General features: G+C 38.5%; 2 protein-coding genes across 5 annotated transcripts in view; both read right to left on the reverse strand.

The window, feature by feature from the left end:
* Positions 1–14,531, reverse strand: part of LOC129423167 (phospholipase A2 inhibitor and Ly6/PLAUR domain-containing protein-like) — a 57,471-nt gene extending 42,940 nt beyond the window's left edge. For 2 of the 4 annotated variants that reach the window (XM_073871511.1, XM_073871509.1), the window contains exons 1-4: positions 14,389–14,531; positions 14,185–14,301; positions 13,830–13,973; positions 13,643–13,753 (exon numbers count right to left, since the gene is read on the reverse strand). In XM_073871511.1, the coding sequence (XP_073727612.1) occupies positions 13,643–13,753; positions 13,830–13,973; positions 14,185–14,301; positions 14,389–14,437 (421 nt within the window). In that variant the 5' untranslated portion in view covers positions 14,438–14,531. Of the gene's footprint in view, positions 1–12,477; positions 13,425–13,642; positions 13,754–13,829; positions 13,974–14,184; positions 14,302–14,388 lie in introns of those variants that run through there. The other 2 variants (XM_073871510.1, XM_055179381.2) reach the window with 2 other exon arrangements.
* An 8,752-nt stretch (positions 14,532–23,283) lies between these two features.
* LOC141366146 (phospholipase A2 inhibitor and Ly6/PLAUR domain-containing protein-like) lies at positions 23,284–26,844 on the reverse strand. Its single transcript, XM_073871512.1, has 5 exons — positions 26,584–26,844; positions 26,274–26,393; positions 25,621–25,764; positions 24,509–24,625; positions 23,284–24,236 (listed from the first exon to the last, which is right to left on the reverse strand). Exons 1-5 carry the CDS (start codon positions 26,630–26,632, stop codon positions 24,043–24,045), a joined length of 624 nt encoding a protein of 207 aa, XP_073727613.1. The 5' UTR covers positions 26,633–26,844; the 3' UTR covers positions 23,284–24,042.
* Between the last annotated feature and the right edge of the window lie 723 nt (positions 26,845–27,567).

Below are 27,567 nucleotides of genomic sequence, written 5' to 3' on the forward strand. Positions count from 1 at the left end.
GATCAAGTATTTATAGTCACAACGTATGATAAAGCACGTTGGATTCTTGTTTATTTCGTGTCCCGGTAACGTAAGCCAAAAGAGGCACCGGCTGAACACAAGCGAATTACATCCGTCGTCTTAGCAACGCAGCGGCCGCCGATGTAATTACTGTATAGAAGCGAATCTTTGTCAGTTTAAAGCGTACTACCTAGTTCTAACACTAGATGTCAGTCTTGAGTGTCTAACACTTTTTCTTCTCCATTACTCTACGTCTGACTTCCGCTTTCTTTGTTTGTTGGGCGAAATATCGCCATCTAGTGGGAAAAGCTCGTTTGGTCCTCTCATAAACTCTTTTGGGAGTGTATGACAGGAATCAAACTGGGATTTTTGACCTTACTTCAATAACTAGGTTATTCTACTACTTTGTAGTTTTATTTCCTACATATTGAATGTTATGGTCTTAAATTATAAATAATAATTAATATTGCTGTGGCTTTATTAATTTATTATTTCTTTATTTAATTTTTATTTTATTTTGATTGATTTTATTTTTATTTTATTTCATTTTTTTGCTGGTCTCTCTCACTCCTTACTCTCCTGTTCTCTTTTCTATTGTAGAGATTGTATTTTTAATTAAGTTTAAATTTAAATTCAATGCAGTTTGATTTATTTTAAATTTTAATTGAATCAATTCTTTACTGTGAATAGAATTCAGCCCCATAAGTCCCATTCTCAGTGAATTCATTTATGTTTTAACTGGTGCAATAGGATAAGCCCCTGTGCATCTCTTGAAAGCTAACACTTGATAGATGAATCAGAGGCTTCGCCAGCGGTGAGTTCTACAAGAGACCGGTCCCGCTGAACTGACTCGAGTGTGTACAGTCGGGGTGCTGCGGTAGCTCCCTCCTTTAGCACCTTAGGCAGCAAGACACAGTGCAACCTCTGCCACCGGGCACTCCAATCGCTAACCTTGCCAGCTGACACACAAAAGCCCTAGCGGCAGTGCCAGTTGGTGGGTGACACCTTTGAGTGCGGCCCGGCGGTGTGAAGGGTGTGACTGTTGAGCGGTCGAGGTGGGGAGGGCAGAAGGCCCGGCACTCTTGGCTGCGTGCTCAGGGAAGCGCCTTGTCTCTGTGTTCCACCCTGGGTTTCCTTAAATAGTCAACGAGTGTTGGTGTAAAAGAGATGCACTTTTCTCCCCTCTGTAGCCACTAGAGGCACCAGATCCCTATCAGGTTGGGTCTAGCCCAGCCAATCTAGCTAAGCCACTCCCCTAACTCGCATGACTCCATAGTGCCCTCTCCCTGTAAGGCCCTGTCATCAAATTTAGGGTAGAGAACCTGCTAAGCTGAAACAGGAAACCCCTTTTTCCACCTCCTTCCTCTTCATTTTCCCAGCCTTAGGACTTCGTCTGTTGGCTGTCTCAATTCCCATTTTCAGTTTATTTTATTATTTTTATTTATTTTATTTTATTATTTTATTATCATTTATTTGTTTTTTTCTCTCTTTTCCCTTTCCTGTTTCATTTCATTTCCAGCAACCTATCCTCCTCATTCTTTATTTTGTGTGTTTTATTTTATTATTTTTATCATTATAATTAATTAATTTTAATTATTTTGATTCATTTTATTTTGGGCTGAAAGAGCAAAACTGCACAAACCATTAGGAGAATTCATTAGTAATACGCTCGAATAACCAAATGTCCAAGGCGACCTATAGGTTTTAACAAAGCGACAAATTACTAAAATTTTTCCCTTATTTCCCCACACTGATTATCTGTGCCGCCGGAGAAAGGCCCTGATAATAAGCTTATAGCCCACGTATATATATTTTATTGCCGTAGCTCGCTGAACTGTGCGGACTCGCATTGGCTCTTTGTGTTTTCTCTTCTACCAGTGTGTCAACATGTCCAGATTACCAAGCCCTGTCAACCACTGGGACCAGCTAGAGGCCTGGCTCAGCGCTGTGACATCTGAACTCCTGCCCAACCTCGCCAATGAACTGCAACACTTGGAAAGAGAGCAACTCGACGGCACCCTGGACAAGTTCATAGCCCACGACCCAACGAGGAGCTACAGTCACAAGGACATAGCCAAGATCACAGGTGCCATCGCTCACAACCTCATCATCCAGCTTAAACTGGGCGAAAGGAACATCGCCCAACTGGAACAGGATGCAGCAGCTCTACAGCTCCAAGCAGCAGAGGCACGGAGGAATCAGGAGGACGCGCAGAATCGTCTAGATCAGCTGACACAGGGATTAGAGATTCAACATCCATCGACGGAGGAGGAGCACTGGAGGCTAAAGGACGAGATTGGACAACTCCAAGAGGCCTTGTCAAAACTCCGCACAGACACAGAGCACAAGGAGCAACAGGAAAAGACAGCCAGAGAAGAGCTGTCTGGAAAGCTCCAGCAGGCTGAACATCTTCTGGTGAGAGCAAAGGCAGAACTGAAGGAACGTGATGCCAAGCTGAAGGCCTGTGAGAATCACCTGCGAGCGGCTCGAGATGAAGGTCGAGCTCTGGCTCAGCAACGAGACCAGGCTAGGGACGACCTTGACTCCGCCCAAAGAGAACTCATTTATGCATATAAACTGCAAGCTGAACAAGTAAGGGAAAAAGCAACCTTTCCCTTTCATTCAACCAGTGAGCCTGCACCCCCCCACCAAAGCTTTTCTGTTGAAAAGGGGGGCGGGAGCCCACTGTTAAAGACATCAGCCAGCATCCCAGAACCTCTCACTACCATAGGGGGGTGGGGACAGACAAATTTCCCGAGGTCACCTGCAGACATGCCCGGCGTGGCACCCAAAGACCTCGACAAGCTGGCTAGAAATATCCCAACATTTACCCCAGAGCCTGCAGGTGGCCATGATATCCACTCTTACCTGCAGGACATTGACTTTTATTTGCAAACACTGCCAAATGTAACCACAAGAGACAAACTGTATCTGCTACGGGTTACTTCCAGTCGTGAAGTGAGGAGTTTCCTTGACCGGCAGCCAGAAAACGTCAAGATGGATTACGAGCAGCTGCAAAAGGCTTTAATAGAAGAGTTTTCGGACCCAGAGGCAGAACAAGGACTTGTTACAGCGATGGACCTCAAACAGAGCCGAAACGAAACTCCACAGGCCTATTACAACAGACTCAGGCGAGCTTACTTTGGCTCACGGAATGAGCCAGGAATGGAGGAGGACTTCAACTTCAGGACCCTCTTCCTGCGAAATCTTCACTTCACAGTAAGCCAACACTTAGGGGTTATGGCCTGCCCTCGCACGATGACAACCAGGCAGCTGCGGGACTTGGCCCATAAAGCTTATAGTAAACAAAGAGCGGCCTCTGAAAAGACTGTTAAAAACCCTGTCATTCTCCCTGTCTCTGAACTGTACCCTGAACTACCACTGGAGGGCGCACAACAGCGCCACAGTGAAAGACCTTTAAACAGAGGGCCAAGAGGGTCAAGAGACTTTACAGCCAGCCAGGAATGGTACGGCCATGAAGGGGCTCGTCCCAAGCACCAAATGGGACGTGCCGAGAGGTCATGGAGCCGGCCAAACTCATCAGACAACCAGAAGGGTGGCGGCTCGTGGGAACCTGGCCGACAACCTAGAGGTAACCGTCCTGCACCTTGCAGATCAAATACTGGTCACAGACAACAGAGAGATCAGTCTCGATACACACAGAGCAAGGCTAAGTCTGAACTACCCCAGAAACAGAGTGACACAGACACGTCTGAAACAGCAGAGATTCTGAGAATATTGAAGGAGTTAATCCAAAAGAGGCCCCACAAGGAGGACCACGAAGACAAACCCGACTCCTTATTCATCCCACAAACCAAAGGCTTTGGCATACAAACAATATCTCAAACACCAACCAACCAAAGCCTGCAAGTACCAGAGAGTGCTGTGTTAAATGTCTCCTTCCCTACAGAGTCACAAGAAACCAGCCTTAACTGCCTTCCCATTAATACAACAGCCCCAGTACCAAGCCTCCTGGGAAACCTGATCGAAAGAGGAGAAGCTAAAAAGCTATATCTATCCATCACCTTGGAAAATGAGGTTGAACTAGAAGCCCTCGTCGACACCGGAGCTGACCTAACGCTGATGTCATCCCAGCTTTTCACCAGACTCCAGAACAGAGCTAAGGCCCAAAATTTGACCCTTAAACCCCAAAGGTGTATGCTGAATGTGCAGTCTTACAGCCAGACTGAAGTTCAACTGCAACAGGTGATTCCCATCCACCTGACGATCGGTCCTATGAGCATCATACACCCTGTGTACATCTCACCAATGGACTCATACCCTCTCCTCATTGGCAAAGACCTGCTAGACCGCTTTGAACCCTTAATGGACTTTAAACAGTTAAAAATTTGGGCTCAAGTGCGAGAACCTTTACCCTTTCAATCAGCCAGATCATCTAAGGTAAACTGCCAGGTCACACAGGTCATGGACGACCCCCCAGCCAGCCGCGGGAACTTCGTCTCAGACCTAAACTTCAAAAGTTCACTGCTCTGCAATCTGCATCCAGCCAAAGACTCAGAGCCATACCCAGGACTTGACACACAAGTTCAACAAAATTTAAAAGATGCAGATGCCATGCAGGATGATGCAGATCATCAGAAACTACAAGCCTTTAACATCGCTACCCAAGCTATGTTAAACCACCTCTCAGACCCCTCCACCTACCCTATCACAAACTCTGACCTGTCTGCTGCTCCAAACCGCAAACGTCTCAACGATGTCAGGCACCTGCTGCGCATACAACACAACATCCTCGGGTATGTCCCTGATGACCGCACTACACCTGCGCTTGTGGTTCCTCAGGCCCATAGGGGGGTCATACTAATGTATGCGCATGACACAGCATGTGCCGCACACCACCGCACAAAAGCCACTTATGAAACACCGAAACAGGTGGCATACTGGCCTGGAATGCAGCACGATGTAGCAGAACACATCAAGAAATGTCTGGTTTGCTGCCAGTTCCAACCGGCTAAGCCAAACCATGGAGCACCACTTCAAAAAAGAGGTGTCAACTTTCCAGTGTCAGACCTCCAGATAGACTGGGTTGGACCATTACCCAGGCCAACGAGGGGCAACAAACACTTTCTCACGGTCATCTGCCAATTCACAAAGTTGGCAGAATGCTTTCCAGCACCCAATGACACCACTCACCAGTATCTGGATGAACTTCATCCGGGAACGACCTTCGCTTTTCGAACGACCAAGATCTGCTCCTACAGTTTCGCCCCGCCAATTCAGACAGCTCACCGACTGCTGTCAAAGAAATTTCTGCCACACTGGACAGGACCTCATGAGATTGTGGACAAACTCTCCCCCATTGCATACCAGATCAGGATGGGCAGGAGTCAGAAGGAACCAATTTCCAGATGGGTCCACCAGAACCAAGTCAAGAGACACTCAACATTATGGCATGATAGTAAAGGGGGGACGAACCAAACTTCTCCACACTGCCTCATCACTAAAACTCTGCCACCTAGGGAACAGCCGCCAATGAAAAGAAAGAGAACTGTCCTGACCAAACAAGGACCTGTAGCGCTCGCCTATTGTTCTTTCTCTCTCTCCCTCTCTGTCACCAGGATGCTGCTGTGGATCACTGTTCTGTACATCAGCCTACAGGGGGGATGGTCGCAACCTGAAATCGTGTCGCCGGGTCCCGTCTCAGGCATCGTCCTTAAAGAGCAACCTGGACTCCTGATCACGAACTGCAGAACACATAGCCAAAAAGTCTATGTCCGACTCAACCCCCGTGATGTCTACAGAGCACACTACACAGCATCAGCACCAGAAACCAGTTGGGCAGGAGAACGATGGGCGCAGAACGCTATGATTCACGCAGAGGTTGACATCAAACACATGCTGTACCAACTTCAGAAGACACAGGCAGGTCTTGGCGGACAAACCAAGCGTCCCAAGCGGTTCCTGGGAGCCCTACTCGGAGCTGCCGCAGCAGCCATTCCACCCTGCCTGGTACCCCTAAGCCTGGTACAGACCATTTTATCCTCTGCCACTGCAGGCCCAACAAACACCCTGCAGGCACATCTGGCCTACTCCCTAGGTAGCGCAATTCCACTAAGCATAGCCCCTGAACAAGGCGAACTTGCTTTTCTGGTAAACCTGCCAATCATCGAGTCACACAACATCTACAGACTCAAAGACATTGTCAATGTTGGCTTCTGGCAGGGAAACACCCACATCAGAATACGCACCCCCACGGTGGTGGCTTACCATGACAGCAATGAACAGCTGTACCTTGCACCAAACCTGCACATGTGCAGCCTCACTGAAGACATTAATTATCTCTGCCCCAGCAAACCTTTCCTTCATGACAACACTGACGGCATCTGTGGGCTGCGGCCCATGAAGATTGACTCTCGTTGTCCTGCCTCGGCTGAACCACGAGCCGAGGTCACTAACACCCAAGCTGAAATCGTAGGTGACCGATGGCTGGTCAACACCCCAGCCAGCACGGCCACTTTGACCTACGACCAACACGACACAGCCACCCGCATCAGTCTACCAAACCAGATGATGTGGATCCAAGTTCCAAAAGGTGTGATTCTTCACATCGATGAACTCGCACTCTATCACCTTCCCAGTGAGGAGTACCACACCGAACTGGAATTTTCAACTTTCTTCAGGGACCACAACTTCACTTTAGACCCTGAATTGGAGATGAGGATTACAGAAGGGGGGACCCAACTAATTGATGTCACGCCCATCGACACTGCCCTCCAGGCACTTGCTCGCATGCCAGCTATGCACAGCCTCCCTGTTGTCCGAGCCTGGACCGCCGCTAACATGGTACTGTGCCTCTCCACAGGAGTAGGATACGCCCTTACTCTTGGCCTCACTTTCATCCTGTACCGAAGAGTCAGCGGGATGCAGGAAACAGTGAACAAGTGCACAGCTGCCGTCCCTCGAGCCTTCAAGCGGAACCGTGGGAAGCAAGACACACAAGCCGAGCAAGAGCCCAACCTCATCGAAATCACCCCTCTGCAGGCACGCCGAAGCGCTGCAGAAAATTAAGATACACCTGCCATCCAGACCAAATGACCTGTATAACCATCGCCTATTGAACCATCGCCCACCAAAGTCTCTCAAGACCCTGGTGGCCATGAAGGGGGGATATGTAGCAAATGGCTCGGAGTCAGATTGAGGCCATTTGGCGTCTGGATCGTAAACAGCCCTAAAATTGTGACTAGATAACCCTGTGTCCTGATAACACAATCACCCAGATATCTACCACCTATCAAGGCTGTAAAGTGGGCGACAATTAAAACAAATGCAGTCTTCAAAGGAGGTTCAAAGGGATCCCACCAGAGAAACCTGAGAGCCGTTCGTTCGACGATCGCCAGAGACACAGCTGGGGGCACAGACTATACGTCTGTGATGAAACCACATTCAAAGATCACAATGAGCTGTTTAAATGTATATATATGTTATATCCCTTTACTGCATGATCATGTATGTGTGATGTAACTGTGTGTTAACACTTTAGTTAGATTTTATTCACTGTAGCATGGTTCATATCTTAGGTATGAAATTATTATTCAACGTAATCTTAAACCCATGTCTTGTCTAGTATCAAATTAATCTACTCTTTATTTCCCAATCATTTCTATGTATCACATTACCATAAGCCGCATCAATGTCATTTAATATCGATTTGAAGAGTTATGGAAACAAACTTTTATCATTATGCAAATGTGATGTCTGAAAGAACAAAGGCTTGTTTCCCCGCGCACACATTGGTCATACACCCAAAATGGGCTGGGCGTGTGAAAGGTCAAAACGGCCTATCGCCCAAGCCATCAATGCTCATTTGCTCGATTCGCTCAGTTCGCTCAATCGCTCAGTATCTCAGTCAGTGGCTTAGTTCACTCATGAGCGCTCAATCGCCCGGTTACTTAGGTAACCCGCCAGCGCAGTTTGGAAACTCGCTGAGACTCAACCAGAGTCCCTCGGATTCATCATCTTTTCTCTGAGCCCTGTCTTTCTTCGGGACAGTCTTCCTGGCTTGCACTTTGCGCTAGAGTTCGGAAAACCACGCGGACCAATCCGCCCTACGAAACAACTTAACGGACTACATCTTACGAACACATCTGGACTCTCTCTCTCTCTCTACTTGCTCGCACCGCGTGCAGCAGAAACTTCGCAACGAAAACACAAAGAGCCAAATGCAAGTATAAACTTGTTTTACTCGCTGATGTTTAAGCTTTACCCCTTATAAAATTAAGGCGCTACTTAGAGATTTTCCGATGGTTTGTGCAGATGTTAAGCAATAGTGCTTTGCCAATCTTTTACTCTCTCTCTCTAGCTTTTTCAATCTTTACTTTCTCATCTATGTTTTATGTTATTGTATGTGTGTATGTTTAGTTAGTCGTTATGTGTACTTCATTTTATAGTTAATAAACCGGTTTGCATTTTCACAATTGAATTGTTTCTGTGTTCAATGCTCATGAAATTAAAGTCACTATTTCTGCCTTTTGATCCAGCTACACGCTGCGAGTAGCACTGTATATCAGTGAGAAGGTTAATTTTAAAGGCCATGAAATTAACATTTCTTAGACGTTAATATACGATTATGGATATATGTCTTCGGTGGACGAACATATTAATTAATTGTTATTATTAATTCTGCTACGCCAGGTAAAACCTGATAAACTTGTATAATTAATTACAGTTAATTATACATAATATTCCCTTTTGAGCTAAAATCTAAGATTCCCTTGGGAATCCCCGTAGTGTTTCGGTCGGAGGTTCATAGTGTTTCAAATAACGTTATTTCCCTCCTCCCGCAAATTCGCTACAGTGCATTTACACCAGCCGCGGTTGAGGCGGCAAGCACGGTTGATTTACATGTTAAGTCACGCGTAGTTGGACCATAGACTGTAAAAAAAGATGGACGACGCGACGTCGCCTCCCACCATTGTAATGAATTGAAGCCAAAAATGTCCGATCACGGTCGCCGCCATGTTACGTAAAAACGTCAGTTTGGAGCCAAGGCATGCGCAGAAGGAATCGTCCGTGGAGCCAGAGGCGGAGCCGCGGTATCAAACTTCCGCCCAAACGCTCGTGCGGCTAATTCAACCACTCCAATCATAACGACACGCCCCGTTTCTATAGCATCAAATTACAAGCTAAAATGAAACTTATCACAAAAATGAACACTTAAACATATATCAGCGTGATAACAACTACTTGAAAGGACCAAAACCATCTTTCGAAAACTTTTATTGGAAGTGTAAATATTTTTTTAATTTAGAGCATAGTCCCATTCATTTGAATGGAGAGGGCGGGGTTATGACTTGTACTGCAGCCAGCCACCAGGGGGCGATCAAAGAGCCAGAGGCTTCACTTTTCAAGGCTTATGAGGCACACACGAGTAGGACGCTTAAACATTTAGAGTTTACTCACTTCATTCACGCGTGAAATTCTAGTCATTTGAGACATTCACGTGGAAATTTGCATAATGGGAGGGGCTTCTGCGATCCCGGTTTTCCTGTAATCACGTCACTACTAGAGCAAGCTCCTAATTGGTTAACGTGGCGCAAAGTTCAGATTTTTCAACTCACGCGTTTTCCGCGACAATGCTCAAAGCTCAAGTCCCACGCCTTTTGTGCCGCGCTATTCGTGCGTACCGCACCGCAGGATGCCTATTCGCATCTTTGCATTGACTTACCATGTAAATCACTCGCGCTTGCCGCCTCTTCCGCGTCTGGTGTGAACGCACAGTTAGTTTTGATCATCACTCGGAATCTGATGATCTGGTGATAAAAAGAGAACACATTTTTTTAGTTTGAAATGGGAGGGTCTGTTCTTACATTTAATATGTTTATATATTTAAAGAAGAATTTTTTTCTGGAAGGCATTAAACTTTGTGAAAATCACAAGATAAGCTAAGCTTCGCGTTGTCCCATTAACTTCGTAGAATCCAAAATGTACCAATATGTCCTCTTTCCATGGAAAAGGGTGCGTTTTTATTTAAACATCTATTAAGGTCATCTCTCTCCACCTCAGCCATCTTGATTGTTGTTGAAACCCCGGAAGTAATTGAAACTTCACAACTTTATTGTCCACTCGAGGCCAGAAAAGAAATACTGACATAATAGATTATGGCACTTTGCTGCATTGATGCTGAATCGTGCATGCGCGCATCGCAATGCATTGCCGAATCGATTATTAAATGGCATAAGTTTTGTATTTGTTTGTATTTTTTATCAGCCACAAAAACAATTAAATGGCATCATGTAAATACCAAAAATGCGTAAACAGAATGTAAAACAATTTACAAAATACTTTACAAAATAAAGCTGGTATGTTGCTTATGTGGGTATTTTACTAAATCAGAACGCTTTATCACTTATTCATTAATCAATAAAATGCACAACTGGTTGTTAAATTTGTTAAATACAGGGCTCAATAGAAAGCTTGATTCTGATTGGCCAATTGCGACATTAGCAGGTTTGTTATTTCTATAACAACCATTCAAAACTAAAACATACGGAAACCTGGACACAATGACTCTGCGACACAATTACATTTTAGTCACTGCTCTACCCCAACAATCTTATATTAGTAGCTCAGGACTACGTATTACCAATTCTAACTCTTAATATTGTATACCCTTATTGTATCTGTTACTATAAATTATTTCTATGTATTGCTCTGTTCATAGTGTTAACTATGCAAATGATAAATAAATGCCCCTTGAAGTCTTGATCACACTGTTGGAAGCTATAATGTTCAGGAAAATGTAATCATGTTTTTCTGATCACGGTTGAAGGAGTTCATAAGAACAATGTTTTACCTACATTAGAACTCCCTGCCTTACATTATCTTAATTGTGTTTTTTGTGATCAAGGGCGAGTCATGTTACCTATTTATTTTCACTTGTTTAACTTGTCTAACTTCTTCTATTGAATTTTAATTAACAATAGTTAATTGATTGTAAACAAGGCTTTGATGACAGCAGCAAAATATATTTCATACCTGTAAACATTGATTATTTTGCATATTCAGTGACATTTAGCTTAGTTTTTCAGCATTTCGTTTTTGTCCTGAAATCACTAATTCTTCTTAGAAGAAACCTACAAAATCAGTGGCCCGATGTCCCGGGGTATTTTGGCTTCCGTTTCGACTACCCAAATGTAGCACCACCCTGCTTGACGTCCTTGCCATCTCATAAAATAAAAATCCTTTTGATTTACCTTGTTCACTCCCTTGACCTGTCATTATTGATGTTCATTTCTTCCTTCCTGAGTGGCAACTGATGCTTATCTAACTAATCATCATTAACCATTAACCAACAAGATTTGAATGTTAAATAAAAAATGTATAAATCATAATGAAATAAAATATTAATTATGTCTTGGGGGGCATCTCAGCACAGACCTTTTCATGTTATTTTATAAGGATTGAATTGACCCAAGTGAAATCCTTGCTCCCTATAGTTAAAGGAACAGTATGTAAGAAATTTATATCAATTAAAGGCGGAGTCCATGATGTTTGAAAGCCAATGTTGATATTTGAAATCACCTAAACAAACACGCCCCTACCCCAATAAAATCCGGACCTTCTGTTGATAGACCCGCCCCACACATACGCAATCCGGCATTTGATTTGATTTGATTGGCTATAAGTGTGTTTTGGTAGTCGGCCCGTCTCCTTTTCCAAAGCATTTTTCAAACATCGTGGACTCTGCCTTTAATCATAAAATGGCCCTGATATGTCACTAGACAATAAGAAATCATTTTCATTTCAAATACTTATATTACTGACAACAGTGTTATGGCCAGGATATTGTCATTTAAAAAGTGGAGTTGCAGCCCACAACTGATATTTTTGTTGTCATTTTGTGTATTGGCCACCAGTTGTGTGATTGCAGTACCAGTTTTAGCCACAAGTTTTGTTATTGCAATACCAGTTTTGGCCACAATCCTACATACTGTTCCTTTAATTCTGTATTATCAAACATCTAGATGTCACGCCCACAGAATGTTGGCTAAACCCTGGCTACGCGAGACTATCAAACAGCATTTATTATAAACATAAAAAATAATAAAACTGTAAAATTATCATAGTAAAAGAACTGTAAATATCAGAAGTTGTACAAAAAAATCTGCTGCTACCTACTGCTAAGTAAGTTTTGCATTTAATAATAAAAAGAATGTAGTTGCTTTACTTTGAAGCAGTTTCAAATAAAAAGAAAAGCAGCAAAGTATGTTAAAAGTACTTCCTGAACTAAAGCTAAATATAATATGAATTGATCAAAGCAAGTCTAGTCAAATGGCCTGTCTTCAGGTGGTTCTTTGTTATATTTCTAATTATCAAATATGTTGATAAAGCATCAATCAATCAATTAAAATGTATTTATATACAATGTTAGATTATTTTAAGGCAGCAACCAGAGATATATTATATACCTCTTATCTAAGTTAGACACAGATTCATATATTGAGACTAAACACTAAAATTGCTATCATAAAATATTTTATTTTGATTAATTTATGATTGTGGTGGGACTAGTGATGAAACTATTGGCAGGGAAAGGACAAAGTACAAGACGTAGTATAGCAGGAAACAGTGTTGATGCAATAAGAGCAATACAAATATGAAATATGAAATAGTAACATAATAGTATGATAGTAAACATAATAAAAATATGTAGCCTATATGCATCAGAACATAACACAAAAATCAGGTAGCAGGTATTTGAAAGATGTAGGTTTGGTTTACAGTTAATATACCATAGACAAGATCTGTGCATAATTTTAAAAGTGTTAAAGTTATATTTTATTTTATACTTTTTTTCTGTTAACCCAATATATCTTTCCTTAACAATATATACAGTAACAATGAAAATTAATCTAAAATGCTAAACAAAAATCATCCAGAATCATAAAGTGCTTTAATGTGAACTCTTTCCTTTTTAAAGAGTTCTTCGTGTTTCATCATTTAAAACACGAGTAATCGATTTCAAATTGATTTGTGTTTTTATACCCAAATGTGAGTCGTCATAAATAAAAAAACCATTAAAATCCAGTTTCCTATTAAGGACCGCAAGTAAATAACAACAATAATTATATTTTAGCATTAGAAATATGTGGCACAAACCTTACATTGGGTGGTGGTCTAATAAATGTGTTAAGCACTGTTCCAAAATATGTCAAATTCTGTTGTTTCAGTGATGTCGTCATTTTTACTTTTCATGCTGTAAAGTTGAATTTAGTGGATCAGGATGTAAAAGAAAAGCGGCCAGGAGAGAAAGAGGAGGTTTTGTGTGATGCTCTTAGCACTGTTACACAGGTCCCCCTGACAGCATGATAAACCCATGAAACCTTGAGTCACTTGTGATGCCTCATCACAGACAGATTTAGAGGCACATCCTTTTAAAGTTGATGGCAGAGATGTTATATTTGCTAATGTAAAGAAAAGAGAAGTTGAGTCATAAATGACTGATGGCTGATATGCTACAGTAATCATTCTAAAAAAATCTGACAAGAATGCATATACTGTAATATGCTGTAATGACACATATACCTTCATAACATACACTTTGAATAAATAGTGCACTTAGAAATGTAATTTAATCGACTTAAATTGTATAAAAACAATCATTCTGTTTCCAAATTCTTACTTGTTGCTGTAATGCAGTAGTCTTCATTTCCTAAACAGTTTAAAGTGTTCAAGCAACTCTTCCCATCACAGAAGTAACATTGTTTTCCATTGGCGCTGTTAGAGATATAATCTTTAGAAGAAACAAATATTAGTCTTTCATTATCTGCAATGCTTAAGCTTATAGTGCTACAAATCAAAGACAATACCTGGGACATTTATGCTATTACAAAGGTCTGTGTTACAGCACTGCATGGATACTTTTGACCTTAATACGCCAAAGTTAAGGGATCCATTTCCACAGCTCTGTATCACTTCACAACTCTTAGCCTGCAAGTTGACCGAAGTGTCGCCTTAAAACAAAACAATAAAATTACACACACACAAAGGATGCTTTTTAAAAACTCAGATCCTCTGATTCACCTGTAATATATTGTAATACATTTGATATTTGATTACCTTAAAACAGTTAACAACAACACTATCACATAGCAAAGGCTCATCCAACAGATGACAGAATTCAATGCATTCTAGTAAATTTACTCTCCATCATACTGAACTCACCAATGGTTGTTACCACTGTTGCACTTGCACATGTATTAGCTACAGAGGGACATGTCGTCTCTTTGCTTACACAAGAACCCGGCGCACCTACACACTCATTACATTTAAGTGCACGTCCTAAAAACAAAATAAAAGAGAAATATAAAATGTACGTATTTATAGCTATAATAAAACATTAAATACACTTTTGCGTTTGTACTGTACCTCCAGCGAAAAGAGTGCAAAGGAGAACAATAAAAATGTTCAGATCCATCTTTGATCAGTCAGGAGGTGAATAAAATGATGACAAACTCATATCAGTGGTCTTTTATAGCTGATGAAAATAGGGTTAGGCTGTAGAAACTTGAAAATGAATGTGGGTGGGCATTCTGTGAAAAAGAAACTTACAATTTTCTAAATAACTGAGTGACTAACTGGATTTTCATTGTTTAATGATGCGTGACAGCAGGGACGTGCACAGGGGGGTTGCTCAGGTTGCCCGGGCAACTGCCCATATGCCCTTCTCGACTCAACTTGCCCTTCCGAGGTGGAATTTTTTTTACTTTTACTTCATTTACATTGTGCAGCGTTCCTTTGTTACTGTATTTTAATTAATTACAAAATTTTTATTTTTAAATTGCTGTCTCGTGTTTCTGAGGCATTCGCGAATTGATGACTCGTTTGAGTCGATTCCTTACAAAGTGTTGCAAATAATAAATGAGTCTTTTGAATCGATTCTTTACAAAGGAAATGGGCAAAAGTTTTGAATTGGTTCACAAATCAGTTTGAATGAATTGTTCAGATCGCTGCTAAAACAGAATCGTTTGATGCTGTTTTAGTCGTAGCCTATGTAGAAACACGCAGAATATAAACAGTTTTGGGTGACGTGGATATGAATTTACCAATCTTTTAACTAAAAGCAAAACTTCACACATGTACCCGCCATTACATACCCGCGACCTGTTCGTCGTCAAACACAGTTAAACGCGCGCAGCCAGAAGCATTGTAGCACAGACTGAAGATTATCCATCGATGATTGACGTCTGATTCGCTGTATACTGTACTGTATGATGTAAGTGATTCTCACAAAACACACGGGACATGTCAACATAAGAAAACATGAGTTTTGTCTAAAATCAGTTTGTGTAAGTGTAAACTGTCAATGTCCTCAGACCATCTTAGGAGATTCTAACTTTATACATAATGAATGCAAAACTCTTTGTCAGTTTTCTTGTCTGATACTTCAGCTATAAGCTACATCAACATTGAGACTAACGTTAGAGTTAATTTGTAATGCTTGTCTATTCTGTGTTTGTATTCTTTTTTCTGTACTGTTTGTGTATGTTGCAGTTTTACACATACTGTATAAGTGCCCTTCATAAGTATTGCTCTGTTTGCTATGGAGTTAAGAAATGTCTAAACATTAAAAGATGAACATTATACAAAAGTACAGAATCTGTCACATTATTTTTTTAATGGGCACTGAGCTGTGTCCTGTTTGTTTACACATGAAAAAAAGCATAAAATGTGTAGGATCATTGTAGGATCAGTTTGATTCACTTATGTGCATTTGGATACAACACACATAAATCAGCATTTAATGCTGTTGTTCTTTGTTGTTAAAGCATGAATGTGTTGAAACTCAAAGATTAATAAAATGTGACATTCTAAACCTCTGACACACTGATATTTATCTTACCAATATCTGGTCTCCATAGCAAAAAGAAAAAGGTTGTCTTTACTGTTCTGATACTTGATACTTCTGATACAGGGCAGGGCACTGTATTGTGGGTGTGTGTGCATGTGCATGTATGTATACCTAGATTTATTTTTTCATGAGTAACTAGTAACTCGCTACTTGAGTATTATTTTCATTGCATACTTTTTACTTCTACTTGAGTAATTATTTCTTTACTCGCTTGTACTTTTACTTAAGTAAAGTTTTTGGCTACTCTTTCCAGCTCTGTTAAAATCTTCATAATCCAGGCTGAGTTTGCCATGTTAGCCTAAATAATCAGACAGATAGCAGCTAGCTATCATAGCTTGCAGACAAGCAGCCTAGGCTACTATTTTTTTGGTAGGCATTAGGCAAACATGTTTGCTGATTTTAATAAAGACCCTGTTATTCTCAGTCCTTCATATAGGCCGTAAGTTCTTTTTCAGGGGGGGTGCCCTTTTTTAGGACGGAGCAACTGCCCCTAAAAATTCCTGTGCACGTCCCTGCGTGACAGGTTTTTAATGATTTAATGTTCAATTAAAAATAAAACCGAAAATGTTGTCCAGGCCTCAAATCAGTTACCAGTTTTAATGTAATGATATTTTTAATCTTATGAAAAATTCCCAGGACACAGTGGCTCAGTTGTTAGCACTGCTTCCTCATAGCAAGGTCTCCGGTTTAAGCATCAGCTTTTTTGCCAGATCTTTCGTTTTTTGTGTGTTCTCTCTGTGTCAGCGTGGGTTTACTCCGGGTACTCCAGTTTACTTCCACAGTCCAAGGACGTGTAAAGTGAATGCTAAATCATTTCTGTGTGGATCAACTTGTGTATAAATTAACTGGTTCTTGCCTTTAATAATTGAATAAAACATTGACCTTAAGATCTTCCTTACCCATTCTCTTTACCAGCAAAACAGGGCTAACTTGATATGAGATCATTATCTAAACGTAATCTGAGTGAAAAGTAGTACACTTTTATAATGTACTTAAATTTATATATATTTGCACACTAATTTTGTACTTTATACTAAAAATTCTTCTTTAGTACTTCTTAAAGGAATATTCCATTTTCTTAAAAGAAAAATCCAAATAATTTACTCACCACCATGTCATCCAAAATGTTGATGTCTTTCTTTGTTCAGTCGAGAAGAAATTGCAGGATTTTTCTCATTTTAATGGACTTTAACAGACACCAACAATTAATACTTAATTCAACACTTAACAGTTTTTTTCAACAGAGTTTCAAAGGACTATAAACAATCCCAAATGAGACATAAGGGTCTTATCTAGCGAAACGATTGTCATTTTTGACAATAAAAATAACAAATATCCACTTTTAAAGCACAACTTCTCGTTAAGATCCGGTCGTCATGCGCTAGCGTGACCCCACGCAATACGTCATCACGTCAAGAGGTCACAGAGGACGAACGCGAAACTCCGCCCCAGTGTTTACAAGTGTGTTGAAGGAGGACCGTTCCTACGTTGTTGTATGTCAACTGATACTAATTAATGTCTTTGTGTCAGTTTATTGTTTAAAATGGTCCGCAAATGTGCGTTTTATATATGTAACACGTGACCTTCCTACGTCACTACGCATTTACGTTAGGTCGCGCTGGACCAGACCTAAACGAAAAGTTGTGCTTTAAAAGTGTATATTTGTTATTTTTCTTGTCAAAAATTACAATCGTTTTGCTAGATAAGACCCTTATGCCTCGTTTGGGATTGTTTATAGTCCTTTGAAACTCCGTTGAAAAAAACTGTTAAGTGTTGAATTAAGTATTAATTGTTGGTGTCTATTAAAGTCCATTAAAATGAGAAAAATCCTGCAATGTTTTCCTCAAAAAACATAATTTCTTCTCGACTGATCAAAGAAAGACATCAACATTTTGGATGACATTGTGGTGAGTAAATTATCTGGATTTTTCTTTTAAGAAAATGGAATATTCCTTTAAGATGTTCTTAATATTATTTGTGTTTTTGCTATTTTAAGACACCATGAATATTAACTAAGATGCACTTTTAACATACTATCTCTGCATTAAAAAAATATGTAGTTAACTAACAAGTTTACTCTGAAAAAATGATTCATTCAATTTACTCAATTTTTTAAGGTAAGTGGTTGCAATCAATTCGATTAATCAGATATTTTTTTGTGTTTTTAAACAACCAAAACAAATGATGCATAACGAAAATTATGTGGCTGTAAAATGATCAAGCATTTGGTTTTTATTTCTGAAAAAAAAACAGAGGTATTGATTCCAACAATTTGTCTCCAAAACTAAGCCTATTTATTGCAGTTTTTACCCATTATGGGCCCTATTTTAACAATCTAAGCGCATTGTCTAAAGCGCACAGCGCAACGTCTAAATGGGTGCGTCCTAATCCACTTTTGCTAATTTAACCATTTGATAATGGTTTGTGCGCCGAGCGCATGGTCGAAAAGTGTTGGTCCTATTGTAATGAGAGTATTTTGGGCGTAACGTGCAATAAACCAATGAGAGTCTCAGCCCTTTAAAAGCCTGTTGCGCTGGCGCTATGTTTAATCCCTATTTAGATGACGGACTTTGTAAACTGAAAAACTAAGCGAAGGAAGAAGATCCCCAGTTTAAGATTAATGTTAAATAATTGTGTTGTTTTTCACTTGTATCGAAATTATTTTTTATTAAAACCTTTAAAAATCGTTTTCTTTTAGTCATGGAAGTAAAAAAGCAGGCTTTTAATTGCTTTAAATGTATGGCTATCCAAAATCATCATAAAATAATTTACAAGTATGTAAGAAAAGGTTTGTACTCTAAAAATACTTTATTTGTAACAAACAGGAGATAAAGAATTTACAATCGGCTCTCCGCACGTTTCAACACTTTGGACAGCGTTTTTTTTAAGCAAAGAGTTTTTTTAAACATTACTTAAAAATGTTTCTCATCTCACCATATCCGCAGGTACAGAGTCATCATATACAATAAATCCGTGAGGTAGCATTTAAAAAAAACACATTTAAAAACAGACGCATTTGTTAAAAGCAAAGCATTTATTTACTTACCAGGCTACAGGTGAAGCAGCTCTTTGCGCCTTCTAACGTCTCATAATTAGTCCTCATTTATGGCCAAGAGACTCAATAATAATCTTTTACATGCAATCCTTTAATCTTTCATATTTAAAAACGTTTTTGTGCTACTGCACATTTATGTACTATGTGATAAGCAAACCCGCGTTGTCCTCCAGTCTATAGGCGCATATTACTAATGCGCTCTTTAAATAACAAAAAAACATATTGCGCCATTGACTTTAGACTTTAGACCAGGTTTTGTTGGTCAATGGCGTAATCTATTTTAGTTGCCTCAAAATAGCAACGCGCCAACAATGCGCCTGAACACATCTCATTTTTAGATCAGAACACCCTTGGGCGCAAAAGGGGGCGCAAATGCATTTGCCATTTAAACAACGTGGCGCTAAACGTGAAAATTATAACTGCGCAGGGTGGAAACTAGCGAAAGACACTTGCGTCGCGCATTGCGCTGCATTGCGCCGGGTGTAAGATACAGCCCTTAGTTTTTAGACTGTAAGTGCCAGTGCCAACAATTAAGCAATTTAATTTATTAATATGCACAACAGGTTTCATGCTGTAATCTAGCCCTGACATCAAAGTAAATATCTGTTTCATGTAGATTTCTACACCTGCAGCATTTACCATGGCTTGCATCACTTGCATTGTGGTGCATTTTAGGTGAAGCATCCGTTTGAAAAAACGCGTCACGACATCACGTCCCGGTGTATACAGTAAATGCATGCTGAAGTTATTGTTGCGTGGCTACATAAAAGTTTAAGCATATTAAACACTTGTATACAATACTACACAGTTGGTCTATTAGCTAGTTTATTTTTGCATCAAATTATTTTTACCGAACATGGATTGGATCTTATTAACATTCAACTGACCAACATAATAAGAGAGGCACAAATTAAGCTAAAACAAATATAATAACACAACATGACAATCTTCAAAGGTGGTTTTTGCTATTCAGCATTTCTTTTATAAACAACATTAACTCATTTTTATTTATAAACATAAATAATGCCAGTGCTATTGCTTTAAACAGTATAAATATTGCTACTTCAAAAAAAGTTGGACTTCTTTTCCCCACTAAAGTGCAGTCTGTTTCTTTTATTGTCCAAGACATTTGAGCCAGCTCAACAAAGGTTTTCTGTCGGTGCTTAAGTATAGTGCACACCAGAACATTAAATCATTTAAATTGAAAAACAGACATGCAACTTATTGCCTTTATGCGGTTAATTAATAAACAATCGGTATCTGCCTTTCTCGTACTTTTGCCGATATGCCGATGGTTTCAAATTCATCAAAAATCGGACTGATAAATATCGGTGGCCGATACATCGGTGCATCATTAATGAATACGTTTACTACTTAAAAACTTCAAAGCTAAATATCATATAGTCAAACCAAATCACGACATCACTACAAATACAATAGCCTATGGGATTAAAATCAGCGACATCAAAAGGCTACGTTACCTTGTTTTAGCGACGCTTAGTGAAACATCAGTGGATGTTGGATGCTGAATATAATGTAGAATGTAATGATCCCAAACTTTAGACATTTTCTGTCGTTTATGGACATCTTTACTCTCCGCCATCACGCCAAATCAATTCAAAATGTATCACGCGCTATGGTGTGCTTCCTGAACATTGAACAACGGCCCGTGTGAATCTGATCTCTGCACGTATAGTGCGCGTTATAGGAATTATAACCTAGCTATTACTTTTGGTATTGCTTTTGAACACTATTATTAGTATTTAGTCAGAGACCTATGTCTGTAGCTATAAGATAATTTAGTGTGCAAATGTAAATTTAATAGAAAAATATATTACAGTAATCAAATATTCAGAGAAAATGCAACATTCTTAAAGATTAAACATACATAGTGTGTATGAACCTTAACCCAAAAACCTTCATCTTTATATTTGTTTTTCCTACTGTCAATGGGTACCCTCAATTATGTGGGTACTATAATTTATTAAAATAACTTCTTTTGTGTTTAACAGAAGAAAGAAACTCAGAGAGGTAGACCAACAGTAAATTATGACAGAAGTTTCATTTTTGGGTAAACTATCCGTTTAAATGCGTGAAATGAGTAAACAATGCATAAACGGCTGTTGAGATTGTAATCTCACTTGAAATGAGGAAAGGCTTGGACCCGGAAACAGGAAATCCTTACGTGGTGACTTAACAAGACAATATCACAAATGTATGATTTAAACCAGGAACCAACAAGCATTTTTAGTGTAAGTTAACACACAGATAAGATTGCACTTGACTGTCAAGACGAGTTTCTCTACTTCAAAACCTTCTCGCTTGTTTTATATACAATAAGGAATGCTCACCTTTGTCTTTATTAAAGGAACACAGTGCAAAATTACTGATTCTATCTGCTTCGTTTTAATGGCAGCCTTTCACAAAAATACCACAGAAGAAAAACAAATTTTTCAAACTTAAAATTTAGTTTCACTTTAAGTTGAATAAAAATGAAACTTAATTTTTTAGGTGTTACTAATTAAAGTAACTTTTTAAATTGAACAAATTATTAAGTAAAAACAAGCCATGTGAGATTACCATGTACATCATGATCTAGCTACTATACTTGTTTCCCAGGACAATGTCATGTAATTATCTGGTTATTCAAATTTATAAAGAGAATTTCGAAACATATAGAAATGTCCTTTTCACTGTAAAAATACGCAACATTTTCATATATTTTATGTTACTTTAACTTAAAAAAATAAGTTAAACTTGCAACTTGATTTTATATGTTTTGTTCAATTTTCACAAGCCCAAACTTTAAAAAGTAGGGTGAATTTTACTTGCAAAACCAAGTTGTTGACGTCATGCAGCATTTTTTACCAGCAGCTGTGTGATAACCATGATTTATAGGTTTAGAGCAACATGGGGGTGTGTACATTTTGACAGAATGTTCATTTTTTGGGGAACTATCCCTTTAAGATAAGCTTTTTTCACACGTGAAACTTTTAGCCCGAACCCACTCGGGTCGGACCTCTGGTCTTCTGATAAAAGTGGACGCGTGAAGACTGCCAAGGTTCCCAGGGATGCGAGACTATGTCTGAATTTACTCGCTTGCAAATTCAAGTTTGTGACTGTCTACACTGTAAAAAGTTAGATCAACTTAAAAAATTACTTTAATTGGTAACATCTAAAGTTGTTTTAACTTAAATCTTTCTCCTAAAGTGAAACTAAAGTTGAAAAAATTGTTGACTTAATTTTTAAAGTTGATCCAACTTTTCACTTTTTATAGTATACTGCTGCCTACTGGCTGTAGTTTTGAGAACAGTTTTAAATAAAACAAAAAGCAGCAAAATTGAGGAAAGTATGTTACTGAATTCATTAAATTAGAAATATTATATAAACTTACTAGATCAGGATTGTTCAGTCAAATGGTCTTCAGGTGTCATATTTTCAACATTCATATTTGTTGATGATCAACAGATACTATACTATTATGGGGCGGTTTCCCAGACAGGGTTTAAATTAATCCAGAACTAGGCCTTTAGTTGTAGGACATTTAAGTAGTTTTTACAAACAAACCTTTTGTGCAATTTGCATTTTGGGACAAAACAATGGGACTGATATATTTTAATGCATTTTAGTCTGGGACTATAGGATAAACCTTGTCTGGGAAACCTCCCCATTATGTACCTAATACAATGAGACTAAACTGTATTTATATAGTATTTTTACTATATAAATTTATATTTATTTAATACGTAAAATGTACTTATTAATTTATTGTGCACTAATGAAACTATTGGCAGGGCAAGAACAAACTACCAGGCTAGCAGAAAAAAACTTTATTGTTGATGAAATAATAAGGGCATTAAAATAATGAATTTTAATGAATTGAAATATATGTGTATTATGTATAGACGGTTTCAGCAGTAACAAACAAGCGTCTGTCGCGATCCGCACGTAACTTCCGGTAAACTCCGCTAAGAATAAATAACAACAAAGTTCTTTAAACGTAGTTTATTTATATAAGCAAAAACAACAAACATAGATTACCTAGGAAACCAAAACATTTGTTATTTTCGACGAGGCATTTGTTGAAGAGATCAGGTTAGCAACTAGTTAGACCATTAAAAAACGAAACCGGAAGGAAAGTTCGGATACAGACGTGTATCACGTGCGTCCGTTGAAACGGTCTATATGAAATAATTGTTTTAACACATAAGCTCATGAAGCAGTTATGTGAAAGATGTGGGTGTGCTTTACAGTCAATATACCATAGACCATCTTTCTATGTGATAAATAAAGTAGCTAGATTAGATATTCGGCGATGTGTCAAATAAAAAAAAGGCTGCAGTTCAGTACAAGTTTGAAGTCAGGGTTTCGAGTCTTTCCAAAAATTTTATCTGCTTTCACCTGCTGGTATACAAATCATTTTAGTTTGAAAATGTTTGTGCAACAGAAAGGTTTTGTGGATGTTAAAGGTTTGATGTGAGAACTTTTATTTTAGTGTAGAGACAATGAGTATTACAATTAGTACAGCAAAATATCATACATAAGACAACCACACCATTGCATTTACCTTTATTCATTCGGCAGACACTTTAATCCAAACATTACAATATCACCATTACATTAAATAATAAAGCGGTATATTCAGAGTTCAAAGAGTTCAAAGACTTAACAGGTTTTTGTTGTATGTTTACATATATGGGGTTCTTGTTGAACTTGTTTTTTCCAACCACAGACATTCCTTAATGATAATATCTGTCACGTATTAGCACTGAATGACGTTTAGTGATATTTTTGGCTACTTAATCATGTAATACATATTCTTTTGTTTAAAGATCTTAGCGCTGTTACAGAAAATTGTCAAAATATGTACTCCACCTGTCACTGGGGCAGTACCCTTGTAAAAATTCCTAATATATACCCTTAGGTACAGATATGTAAACATAACTTGGAGGTACTAATAAGCACTTTTTTGGTACAATACCAATATTTCCCTTTGAGGTATGAACTCTTTAGAAGCAAAGTTGTACTTTTTGAAAGGCTATAGGTAGGCCCGCTGGGGTACATATTTCATCTTTTTTGAGGGGATTTAGAAAAAGAGTGTGAAGTTCCGCTGAATTCAGTGGATCAGGATGCAGAAGATGAACGCCCATAAGAGAAAGACAAGGTTTTGAGTGACGCTCACAGCACTGTTACACAGATTCCCCTGACAGCATGAGATTTGCCCGTACCCTTGAGGCACATGTGATGCAGCATCACAGATCATTTTAGAGGCACATCCTTTTACAATCGGTGGCAGAGATGTAATATTTGCTAAACAAAAAAGAAAACAAAAGTTGAGTCATAAATAATTGATATGTTAATCATTCTAAACTGACCACCACACAGAAATATAATAAAAGAATAATGGATAGTCTTGTATATGAACTATATGAATGTATATGAATGTAAAAACTTGTTAACTGTCATATTCTTGTTTTCACATTGTATAATGTTTTTAACAAGAAGTGCAATTAGAAATGTAATTCAGTATATTTTGTCATATATTGGAGAAAAATGTCCTTCTTCTGTTGAGAAATTCTCACCTGTGGCTGTTGCTGTAATGCAGTAGTCTTCATTTCCCAAACAGCTTAATTTGTTTGAGCAAGTCTTCCCATCACAGTAATAACATTGTTTTCCATTTGGGCTGTTAGAGCTGGAATCTGTAAAAGAAACAAATCTTATTCTTTCACCTTAGGCTTAAAGGGGACATATCATAAAAATCTGACTTTTTTCCATGTTTAAGTGCTATAATTGAGTCCCCCTGCTTCTATCAAGCTAGAAAATGTGATAAAGCATGTGAAAAATAGGTACTTGAAATTTAGCTCCTCCTGTGATGTCATAAGGGGATACCACCGCTTGAAGGCGGAGTGCACAATGTTTGAAAAACGCTTTGTAAATGGGAGTCGGGCCGACTACCAAAACACACTTGTAGCCAATCAGCAGTAAGCGGCGTGTCTACTAACCAACATCCTTGCCTGGGTTGCGTATGTGTGGGGCGGGTCTATCAAAACCAGATTCTATTGGGGTAGGGGTGTGTTTGTTTAGGTGATTTCAAATGTCAACATTGGCTTTCAAACATTGTGCACCCCGCCTTTAATCTGCACTATCAAACCACGACACTGCCATTTAGTGTAGAGATCAGCTCATTTGCATTTAAAAGGACACACCCAAAACGGCACATTTTTGCTCACACCTATATTTGTTATAATAAATTATCTATGTGGCATTTTGAGCTAAAACTTCACATGTGTACTCTGGAGACACCAAAGGTTTATTTTACATCTTAAAAAAGTCTTGTGAAATGTATAGCATATCGTATAAAAAGTAAACAGCATCAAGGTCAAGTTCACTTTTATTTATATATAGCACCTTTAAACAACATTTCTGCTGACCAAGGTTTTTCACAATAACACAATAAAAAAATCATACAAAGCAGTCATACAAGAATTATTTAGTATGTAAATCAACAACAAAACCCATAAAACCAGATAAAAATCAAGACTAAAATTTAAGTTAAGACTAACGAATCTAAAGATTATAAATAATCCTGAGAAAAAATATATGTTATAAAGATAGGGAGGAGAAAAATATAATTGGCCGAGGTAGCAAGTATAATATACAGTACCTAAATTGTGTTATATATTAAAGACAATACCTGGGACATCTTGGCTATTGCACAGGTCTGTGTTGCAGCACTGCATAGACACCACTGACTTTGAAACGCCAACATTAACAGAGACATTTCCACAATACTGTGGTATATAACAGCTCTTAAGTTTAGAGGTAGACATAACACCAGCTAAAAATAAAACAACAACAAAAATTTATAGCATCATACCTGACCAAAGGGGTGAAAGAAAGAATATTTAGATTTAAGGTACATATTCATTTTATATTATTCAATATTTCCCATCTTCATTATTTCATTACTGCTTCCTAATCTTTTATTAAATGCAGTATTGTTTGTATTAAATGTGGCATGGCTCAGTGTTGTAAACTGTAATATTTATCATAAACATTAACATATGCATACATATTTTATTCAAAGTGACTTTACAAGGAAAGACATTGTTTAACCAGTATGTGTGCTCCCTGGGTTCGACCCCATGACCTTTCGCGCTGCTAATGCAATGTTCTATCACTGAGCTATAAAGATTAAACAACAGTAATGAAAAATGGGAACGAAATAAAATAATATAAGTAAATAAGAAAATAAATACAACACAGATGTTACTCTCGAGTCAGAATTTCAGTCGTCAACTCTGATACTTGAAATAGTACATTTACCCTCAAAAATACTGAACTCACCCAAAGTTGAAATACTTGTTGCACTCATACAGGTGGTATAGTTCGCTGTGGGACATGTCATCGCTACGCCTGTACAAGAACCTGTCACATTTACACACTGATAACATTTGAGCGAGTGTCCTTAAAAACAGAATGAGAGAGAAAGATTCAATATGTGTTTAAACCTAATAAAACATTAAATATACTTTACTTTCCTTTATACTGTATTAGTCCCATCACTGAGAAATTTGTCATGAACATTGTGCAAGTCAGTACATTACATACATTAAAAACAGTATACAAAAATATACTTTAGTGTTTTGTACTGTACCTCCAGCAATAAGAGATAAAAGGAGAATAATGAAGATGTTCAGATCCATCTTTGGTACGTCAAAAGGTGAACAAAATGATGAAGCATTTTCAGTGGCTTCTGTATTAAAGACAAAAGAGGGTGTAGCTGCAATGAGAAAGTGAAACCTGAATAATTAAGTGGGTGGATAATCTACGGCCGGGTTTACTCCTGGTATTAAGTTTCAAGTTTAATTTATTTCTAAAGCACATTTAAAAACAACAGAAGTTGACCAAATTGCTGTACATGTACTGCAGGATCATAAAACAAACAACAATAAAAAAGAAGAGTATTTAAAAAACAGATACAAACAAAACCCCACGGCTCTCATAGTGATTCAAACGCTAAAGAATACATTTTTTAAAGACTGGTTTTAAAAAACAGATTAGTGAGTTCCACAGTTTACCAGAGTCTAACTAATTAATTAATTAACTAACTTTAGGGACCGTCAGCAGCATAATGGTCATCAGAACTCAGGAAAGCTAAGTTGAAACTAGGCCATTTAGGTATTTGTAAGCAAACATTAAAACTTTAAAACTAGTGCCGGGCAAAGATTAATCGTGATTAATCGCATACAAAATAAAAGTGATTTTAGGCATAATATATGAGTTTGGGCTGTGTGCAATTATTATGTATATTTAACCACACACACACACACACACACACACACACACACACACACACACACACACACACACACACACACACACACACACACACACACACACACACACACACACACACACACACACACACACACACACACACACACACACATCATTTCATCTTTTTATTTTATATAGAATATATAAAAATATAAATAAATGTATATATACACACAATGTAAATGTTTCTTATATATATATACATGAATGTGTGTGTATTTATATACACTCAAAGGATTATTGGGAACACCATACTAATACTATGTTTGACCCTCTTTCGCCTTCAGAACTGCCTTAATTC

The sequence above is a fragment of the Misgurnus anguillicaudatus genome, chromosome 9, assembly GCF_027580225.2.
Source record: "Misgurnus anguillicaudatus chromosome 9, ASM2758022v2, whole genome shotgun sequence".
In the NCBI taxonomy this organism is placed as follows: domain Eukaryota; kingdom Metazoa; phylum Chordata; class Actinopteri; order Cypriniformes; family Cobitidae; genus Misgurnus; species Misgurnus anguillicaudatus.